The 10,380-nt window shown below is 38.4% G+C and overlaps 1 protein-coding gene across 2 annotated transcripts in view; it reads left to right on the forward strand.

The window, feature by feature from the left end:
* Positions 1–8,305, forward strand: part of LNX2 (ligand of numb-protein X 2) — a 459,961-nt gene extending 451,656 nt beyond the window's left edge. For both annotated transcript variants that reach the window (XM_053708490.1, XM_053708491.1), the window contains exons 9-10: positions 3,377–3,535; positions 7,002–8,305. In XM_053708490.1, coding sequence (XP_053564465.1) covers positions 3,377–3,535; positions 7,002–7,137 — 295 coding nt within the window. In that variant the 3' untranslated portion in view covers positions 7,138–8,305. The remainder of the gene's footprint in view (positions 1–3,376; positions 3,536–7,001) is intronic.
* The last annotated feature ends 2,075 nt before the right edge of the window (positions 8,306–10,380 follow it).

Raw genomic sequence — 10,380 nt, forward strand, 5'->3', positions numbered from 1 at the left:
CAGGTACGCTGGGCCGGAATAGTGTATCTGGTAGTAGTTTGTTAACTAGCAAAAGCAGTCAGATAGTGCCGAATTTGCATTCGGAACATCTGTAATGACGTAAGCATCAATCTGTGTCGGACTGAGTCCGGCGGATCGTATGTTACGTCACTAAATTCTACTTTTGCCGGTCTGTAGGGTTTGATAACTAAGGGGAATCAGGCTCGCCACAAATACGCTGCAGAATTCCAGCGTATTTGCGGTTGACAGCTTGATAAATAGATGCCTTAATCTACACTCAAAGTTATAAAAAGAAAAACAATCCAACATGAGGAACAGAAGTAGCTGCTCAATGTTTAATGTTTTAAAGATATAAGTAAAATTACAAGGCAAAACCACCACACTTCCCACAAGGAACCTCCAATGCATTCCCTGCCCCTAAGGGCACTTTAGTTTTTGTGGTACATTCAAAGTTAGCCAACATTCATCCTAGAGGGCTGGAGACAGAGCAGATTTGTAACATTATCCCGGTATTACAAAATCTAATTGCCTGTGTTACAAGTTTGCACAGTTATACCAACACAGGGATTTACTTAAAGGGACATTAAACACTTTGGGATTATAATATAAAGGCCTAGATTACAAATTGAGTGCTAAAACAGAATAACCAGAGAATATTTAGCATGACCGAGATCTCTTTAGTGCGCCCTATACCTTCAATGGATAGCGCAATATAGCGCAATATTTATAGAATAGAAGTAATATTTTTCTTTTGAGTGAAGAACAATGCTATTTCAAGTATTCTTTAACGCACTTTTGGTTTTAGAGCACTTAGCACACCTTTGGGTTAGCAAGCCAGCGAAAGCCAGACCAGAACAGCAGTCTATGTTGAGAGGGACCTAACGTTGCCTCGCTATCTGACCTCCAGAAGTTAGTGCACCTGAGGCTTTAGCATGGGGGGAGGGAAGTTTAACTGTAATATGAGTGCTTGAATAGGAGAGTTATTGAGCTAACTTGAGCTGTGTAAGCGCTTAATTGTGCTGATATTTTTGCGCTCCACTTGTAATCCAGGCCAAATGTTTAACTTCAGAATATACATTAATTATTTACTTTGCTTGCCTTTGTTGTTAAACACATTGCTTTTGTGTAAAAAATGTGCTTGCCCTACAGAAATGCAAATTCTGGAACCTAGATTTCCTTCAAAATCCCCCTCATTGCCTAGATCAGCTACATGCCAGACAGTGATTGCTTACAGCAGCAAATATGCTTATTTATAGCTAGCTCTACAATTAAATAAGATAAATTAAACATGCTTACCTTTTAAGCTTTTAAAGCATTTGTTTGTTTTTCTCTGAGTCCCTTTAAATGCAGTCTTTTGCCCTTAAGGATAATGTTGGATGAGCCTTATCTACACTTTTCCTGCTGTAATTTACTGCAGAACAAGCATATTGAGCAGGTTAGATGGGCTACTCAGATCCTATCTGTCGTCATATTCTATGTAGCTGTAGCAAAAATAAAAATGCAAGAGCTGCAAGAATGTCTTTTTACTGGTGAGAAACGACTCTGTTTAATTAGATTACATTTCTCCTTTCAGATATTTATAGGGAGATCTGGATCATATTTTTTCAGCTCTTGTTCCATCTGTGAATCGTGTAATTAATTAACTTCTTGTTTTCTTTATTGAAGTACATGTGATTAAAAATCTTCACAAAGTTAACTATAAGTTCACTACCTAGTGCAGTGTTTTTCAACCAGTGTGCCGTGAGAGATCCTCAGGTGTGCCACGGCAGACTGACAACAGTGTGACAAATTTTTTAAACTTTGATTGTTTTTTACTCCCAGTGCAGGGGTAGTTTGTAGGAGGCATGGCATAACAGCACAATACATACAGTATGTGTGTGTTTGTGTGTATGTGTATATATATATATGTATGTGTGTGTTTGTGTGTATGTGTATATATATATGCTGTATTAGGCTACAATGTGTGATTTTTTTTAAATTTTGGGATGGTGGTGTGCCACAGGATTTTTTAATGCAAAAAAGTGTGCCACGGCAAAAAAAGGTTAAAAATCACTGACCTAGTGTACTTACCTATACAGTGCACTGGATGGGAAAATAACATTACAAGCTTAACATAACATGCAAGTTAAAGTGACACGTCATCCGTATGCTAAATCACTGAAAATATCACATGAAATCCTCTATGCAAAAATATATTTTACCTCAAAACTTCTTCAGCTCACCAGATCAATTATTCTGTGATCCGTCGACTTCATGGGTGCAATTCACACTTTGCTTTACTGTGATCTCATGGAATTTCACCATAATCTTGTAAGATTTCATAATAACCTTTGAAACTGGAAAGGGAATTACATTTATTGTGTCTGCACATGCCAGGTGCATGCTCCTGTGTTAGTCCTGGGACTAGCATCCAGATTGGATGCTTCTTTTACAGTGAGATGTGTGAAACTGAGAAAATTTTGAGCTAGAATATCTTCCTTTAAAATTAAACTTTCACAGTTTAGATAGAGTGTACATGTTTTCAGTTTAGTTCTTTTATCAAATTTACCACTTTCTCTTTGGATCTGTTGTGAAAAGATAACTCCTTTCAATGAAAGCATACAGAAGTAGGCTTAGGAGCATGCATGTGTCTTAAGCACTATATGGCAGCAATGTTCGTAATAATGTTTTACATAAAGTGCTCAAGACATGCGGAGAATGGATCCAAAGAGAAAGAGGTCATTTTAATACCAGAAGTGATTTAAATTGCATGCTCTGGGGCCGAATTATCATTGTGCAGATGGATATGATCTGCTGTAGCGGATCATGTCCGCCGCACATCAATAAATGCCGACAGCATACGCTGTGTGCATTTATAATTGCACAAGTATTTCTCGTGAAATACTGGTGCAATACCGCCCGCTGCAGATTCGCGGTCTGCAGATTCGCGGCCGCTAGCAGGGGGTGTCAATAATCCCAATCGTATCCGATTGGGCTGATTGCTGTCCACCGCCTCAGAGGTGGCGGACCAGTTAAGGAGCAGCGGTCTTATGACCGCTGCTTCTTAAATCCTGTTTCCGGCAAACCTGAAGGCTCTCGCGGAAACAGCTGCATAAGGCAGCATACAGGGGCATGATAAATCGGCCCCTCTATCTGAATCAAGAAAGAAAAAAATGTGGGTTTAGTATCCCTTTAATACTGGCATCCCACAGAAAATAATATCCTGAGAAAAAACATTGCACAATTAAGATAAGCACAGAAAGTAAAGTTCTTGTAATTTGTATGCGTCTTCCGGTACCTTGAATTAGGGATGCCTTAACCATCCCAGGTATTTTTGTTTTCAGTCATCTGTTGTTTTCTTAAATGATTAACTATTTGTAATGATTTCTCCCTGCAGTTACCTTCACAGCTGCCATGATGTGGTTTTGCGGAGGAGCAACTTGGGAAGTTGGGGATTTAGTATTGTTGGCGGTTATGAGGAAAATCACACAAACCAGCCTTTCTTCATTAAAACGATTGTGCTTGGGACGCCTGCTTATTACGATGGTCGACTAAAGTAAGTTAATTCTGATAACTCTCACAATTTCTGTCTTAATTTTATTGTACACGTATTTTAAGATTAATGTTGTAGATATTTTATTTCTCAATTTTTGTTCCATGTATAAAAACATGCAATGGAGTTCTAAAATTAATTATAGTTGGTGCAATTGCTTCACTCGCTTTTTTTGTAAATTACTATATTGAAGAGAAAAGACTATGGGGCATATGTATCAAGCTCCGAATGGAGCTTGATGCCTCGTGTTTCTGGCGAGCCTGCAGGCTCGCCAGAAACAGTAGTTATGAGGCAGCGGTCACAAAGACAGCTGCTCCATAACCTGTCCGCCTGCTCTGAGCAGGCGGACAGACATCGCTGCAATTCAACCAGATTGAGTAAGATCGGGTTGATTGACACCCCCCTGCTGGCGGCCTATTTGCCGCGAGTCAGCAGGGGGCGGCGTTGCACCAGCAGCTCTTGTGAGCTGCTGGTGCAATGCTGAATACGGCGAGCGTATTGCTCTCCACATTCAGCGGTCTGTCGGACCTGATCCGCACTGTCGGATGAGGTCCGACAGACCTTGATAAATTGGGGCCTGTCAGTCTTATGGAAATTAAAGTATAACACAGAAAGTTCATAATTGTCTAAAAATCATGTAGGTTAATAAAAAAAAAATTAAAACATGAATAAAATAAATTCAGATGGAAAATTCCAGGAACAAGTTGTAATAGAGCAATCAATAAAGCAATTTACAAAACTGTTGACCATGCACACCAATGGTTTCCATAGTTCCACCCCAAAACACTCATTGTATAATGTTAACGAAAAGCTACCAATCTTGTAAGAGCTAACAGTGCAGGTGATGCGGTACAGGCCAGTAACAGGAGCAAACTGTAATTGGTAGTCAAGATTACCCAGCAAACAGATGGGTAGCCAAAATTCATGCCAGGGTCAGGAACCTGAAGAGTCAAGGGAAGCCAGACAATAAAGCTGAGAGAGCAAATCCAGTAAACAGTTTCAAGAGTCAGTAAAGAGGTTATCAGTCCAAGATAGGTGGCAAAGCAGCAGGACAGGGAGGTAGCAGAATCCAGATAATAAGTTAAGGTAGATCATATAGGTACAGAAATGCTAGGGACTTCAAAACTGAATGACCTAGCACTGAATTATGCATTCATAGGGCCCTATTTATTAAGCTGAAACCCTAGTTAAGTAGCTGTGGTTTTAAGACTGCAGGTTACTTAGCCTCTCCGCAACTTCAAGTGTGGTGGAGTGAACTCATCCTGATCCGATAGCGATTGGCCATGTGAGAGCAGGGAGTGGCGTTGTGCAAGCAGCCGCTTATGCAATGATAAATGTAGGCAGATGCTACCTGCTCATGGCAATGCTGGGTGGACAAGTTACTGGAAGAGAACCTTGACCATCTGTCAATTGATAAATGGAGCCCATAGGCCTTTTAAAGCTTCCTATGCAGTCACACAGTCATATCCATAATTAATGTCAGCTTGCTAACTTTAGCGCACCACCTCCATTCTCTCTTCAGACATCGAACCAACAATAACACTTGTGAACAAAATGTTAAATATTGTATTATTGTACCTGGTCTGTAACATGCAGGCAATTCACAGTTCACCATATAAGATATTTTATTATTCTAGTATTTAATGTAAAGTGCAGGAGAGTCAGTGACCACAATATGCAGACAAATCTATACACAAGACCAAAAAAGACCTCATTTCTAATTCCCTCTGCTACATATCTCCATTCGAAATCCCACAACTCACAGCATATTTTTACAACATGGGACAGACTTCCAGGAGGCCAACAATTGGAGTTGTCCCTGGGAAAACAAGGGTTAAACTAATCAATTGCAAGTAGCTGCAATTTTACAACGGTTTGTTTGTTTGACACCGGTTGACTATAGAAGCCGTTATAGCTTTAATGGCACAAGCAAAACAAACACAAGTGGGACATAGGAAAATGACATGTATGAGAACACACTTAAAGGGACATTATTTGACAATGTGATTTCAATATTATACTATTTTGAGAGGTGCCAGAAACACAACTTATTGACTTCCCATTGATTTCCATCATATGAATAGATTCATTTTATACCAACCTGCGTAAACCCTCCCATTGGGAAGAAGTGTGATAGAACTGTAGTACCAGTGAGGTTCATTTAGCATCCCCATTTACCATTCAGCAGATAAGTTTAAAGGACCAGTCAACACAGTAGATTTGCATAATCAACAAATGCAAGATAACAAGACTATGCAATAGCACTTAGTCTGAACTTCAAATGAGTAGTAGATTTTTTTTCTGACAATTTTAAAAGTTATGTCTTTTTCCACTCCCCCTGTACCATGTGACAGCCATCAGCCAATCACAAATGCATACACGTACCATGTGACAACCATCAGCCATTCACAAATGCATACACACTTATTCTTGCACATGCTCAGTAGAAGCTGGTGACTCAAAAAGTTTAAATATAAAAAGACTGTGCCCATTTAGTTAATGGATGTAAATTGGAAAGTTGTTTAAAATAGCATGCTCTATCTGAATAATGAAAGTTTAATTTTTATTGAGTGTCCCTTTAACATCTAAAGTTAGTTCAAACATTTGACATAAGCTTCATATTTTGTTCAAATGAAGTGGTAGGTGTTATCTGCCCTTTCTTGTTTTCAGCCAGACAAACTAACAGCAGCACAATTGAGTGCTATTTTAATTGTATTAGATTGGAGATGACAATGCTGGCCAGGTGATTATTTGGGCATTCAGCGTAGAACTGTCACGCTATACAGCACACACCATAAACAATAAGTGCCTCTCTCACCACATATTCTATACCATGGGGTATATTTACTAAGCAGCTGATGCTGCTTTTTCTGCATGAGCCTTCTAAAAGGAGGCAGACTGCAATCATCCCGAAAAACGATCGGGATGATTGACACTCCCTGCTAGCGGCCGCAAATGTGCAGGGGGCGGCATTGCAAAATCATTTCTTGTGTAATGCTTGTGCAATGTTAAATGCCGACAGCATATGCTGTCAGCATTTAGCGATGCAGGGCGGACAAGATTTGTTATAGCAAATCATGTCCACTCAGGGTTTGCTAAATCTACCCCATATATCTCAGTGGCTGCCTCAGCAATTTACTATTCTGGCTGGATGAAGATACCATCAATATGCTACTTTAAAGTAATTTTCTTAAGGTAAACACTAATTAAAATGCTGGAGCCCCTTTGTGTTATTTTACCCCATATTTCACTTTTGAATATGTTTTCCTATCTCATTTATACGTTTCCATTAGAGGTCATTTCTCAGTGATTACTTCACTTTTACAAAAAAAATGAATGAAAATTTAAATGGTGTAGAAAATGTACTTAACTGCTATAAAAACATGGTACACAATGTTGAATTGTTTATTTTCTGTTATTAAATTGTGTTAAAGGTGTTTACTAATCATATATCTGATTCAATTTGTAGATGCGGAGACATGATTGTTGCTGTCAATGGGCTGTCTACTGTAGGAATGAGCCATTCTGCACTTGTACCAATGCTTAAGGAACAGAGAAGCAAAGTAACGCTCAGTGTGATCTCATGGCCCGGAAGCCTTGTTTAAATCTACTTGATTTTTTTCTCCATTGGTTTTGGGATAGCTGGTTAAAAGCTGGGCCAAATCACTGCAGCCATTTTTAATATTTTTATTGTCAGAACATGCTTTTACCCAGCTGACTGGCAACTGTTTTCCAGTGAAACGGGGGCACGCCTTTGGGACAATTCACACCTTTTCCCGTTTCCTACATTTTGCCCTGTGTCAAGCTTGGGTTTTGCTCCATCATTTCCATGCAGTTACCCAAGATGAACAGAAGCTATAAATTGTACTTTGTGCAGTGCTCAATAATGTGATCCGCCCAACATAAATAAAATGTTACTGTCAAGATTGTGCAAAGCCATATTTCACCTGTGCCAATGTGTTAAGGCATTTGGTAGCCCATGCATTGCTTTCAATAATAAATGGTTTCCCATTGTTAGGACACTATCATTTTTTATGTAAATGAATCCCTTCTTGGCTGCATTTATATGAATGTTGTGCTGCTATGGGGCTGCTATTGGTTTACCTCAAAGGAACACTGCCAATAACAGATGCTAAATTTGTTTAGATCATTTCACCCAACGGAAGGGGCCAAAGCCAATTCTTAACAAATAGGTTTTGTACTGTGCAATAATTGTTCTTTTTTTTTGTTGGGGGGGGGGCGGTCAGAAACAAATTTAATACATAAAGTAGCCTGTATAAAGAAGGGGGTTTTGTCACCTGTGTATTTCAGGTTTACCTCCTGAATGAATGTTTTATTAGTAAAAAATAATTTTTTTATATTTATGCTGCAAGATTTCTATTAAATTGTGTTAAATGGTTGTGAACTTTCTTACTAAGCATATATTTCAGTAGCTCATAAATTAAGATAAATCATTTCATATTTGTTTTTTCGAAACCACCGACCATACAACTTAACTGCTATAGGTTTAATTTTTTTTAACCGCATGAACTTATTTATTTCTCATGCATAATGCATTTTGTTCTTTGAATCTGAATGTTTAATAATGGATATGATTTAAAGTTTGACTTTGCAATTCGTAATAAAATATAAATTTTTAGGTATTAAAACCAGATTTAGTCTCTATAAAACATTTCATTGTAAATTGTTTATTTAAGCATGAATATTTGTGAATGATGTATTCCCGAGAATATTCAAAGCTTATGTGAAATAAAGCGTATAAATCCGTAAAAAGGATCATTTGTGTATACTTACAGAATTAATGCAAAGTTATAAATACCCTTGGTATAATTTGAAAACATTTGCATATATTTGCTTTGAGTATATACTGCAATTTTCCTGGAAGATGTAATGAAGATTTTCATGGTGTAAGATTAGAACCTTTAGGGATGTACAGTAATTATTTGCATTATAGGCTAGATTTCAAGGGTGCTTTATATTTTCTGCAAGCGTTTGTCTCATGGCCTCTCTGCATCAAACTTGTGTGTCTTCGCCTCTAAGCAGTAAACCTGAGTCCTGGTTTTAAGCTTAATATTGCCTAGGCCAACAAGGTCGATGCCTAGTGCGGCAGATTTGGGAGGGACAGCACATCTGCCCTATGCTCTCTCTAAAGCCAGCACACAGTACAGTGATAAAATGCAGGCTTTTACAGAGAAGACAAGTCACATGCGCTGATTAAGGTCGCTCTTCACAGGCAGTGGTCCTTTAAACCGTTTCTTCATTTAGAGCTGCTGGTATTTTTACAGTGGAAGCGTTCTTGGTGAGAAATTTGCCCAGGGATATGCTTCCAAGGTGAGGCTGGAGGAGAAGACCTTGTGCCGATATGCTGCCTCCCATTGTCAGATGTGGTGGGTCTGCGAGCGCAGTGCTTATTGCAGGTCTTAGTAACTAACAGACTGGATGCGTCTGTGCACTCCTTAGATCAGCTTGGGATGTCTAATTATAAACTCTCAGCGCTAATATATGTTAGCTACTAATAGCTTTCTCTGCATTCATGAACCCACAGAGTAAATAGTAAACAGACACTTAAAAAGTTTCATTACTTTACTGATGGTATTTACTGTATGTTGTTGCATGTAAGGGGCAGTGATTGCTTCAAAGTTTATTCTTTCCCTCCCTTCCTCTCTTCCTTCTTTGCCTTTCTCCCTCCCTTCCTACCTCAACTCACTCCCTACCTTCTTTCTTTCCCTCCCATCTTTCTCTCAACTCCCTCCCTTGCTCCCTTCTTTCACTCCATTCTTTACCCTCCCCCTTTTCTCCTCTCCCTTCCCACTTTTCTCTTCTCTCCCTCCCTACTTTCTTTCACTCCCTTCCTTCTTTCCCTCCCTTTTCTCCCCTGCCCTTCTTTTCTCTCCCTTCTCTTAGGGAGAAAATAGTATGAGATGCATGCAATTCAACCCACCTGTATGCAAGTTTTTTGCTAATCCATTTTCTTTTGAATTGTTATGGGGAAAAAAAAACATTTTACACACTGACCCAAAAAAATATTAAGTGGTAAAAAGGCCTAAAACCTTTTCTTTCTTTTTTTTTGGAAGGGGGGGAATTTTGAGTGCCTGGGACAGCAAAAAACCTTAATATACCACTGATATTATGTATATATATATATATATATATATATATATATATATATATATATATATATATATATATATATATATATATATATATATATACTTTATACAGGTCTTGACATTTTCAGTGATCCACTAGTCCTGGATGGCTTAGAAATTGCAGCAGACGACTTAGAAATTTGACTTTTTCACATCTTTAACATTGAGTAAACTGGTAACTTTTTCTCTCTGCGCTAGTAGCTTTAACATAGACACCAATTCGAAGAAAAATGCAGACATCACCTTGGTGCAGTGAAAAGTCTATTATTTATTGTCATCAAAATATACACAATGACCTGACGTGTTTCCTGTGCCACCAGGTACACTTCTTCAGAGATCCAAACTAACAAGTAGCTTAGTAGCTTTTAAACCCTGACTAGTAAACCATAGTGATATTTTCCATATATGGAAAAACTAACCTATGCCATGTAAGCGGTAGTGTTGACCGAAAATCCCAATTTTAAGTCAATACATTTTTTTCTGAAAAACAGCACTTTTTTCTACACAAAGGGTGAGATTATAAGTGAGGTGCAAACGGATTTGCGCTAGCGTAATTGTGTTTTTTCACGAGCCATTTTCATGACGCTTATTTGCGAATCATTTACGCTTAAATCTTTACCCCGATCTTAGAGCTCTGGTTAACTGTTTTCCGAAACTAAAAAGTTGCACAAAACAAATCAAAAATACATTACAAAGTAG

Source organism: Bombina bombina, chromosome 3 (genome assembly GCF_027579735.1).
Source record: "Bombina bombina isolate aBomBom1 chromosome 3, aBomBom1.pri, whole genome shotgun sequence".
NCBI lineage: Eukaryota > Metazoa > Chordata > Amphibia > Anura > Bombinatoridae > Bombina > Bombina bombina.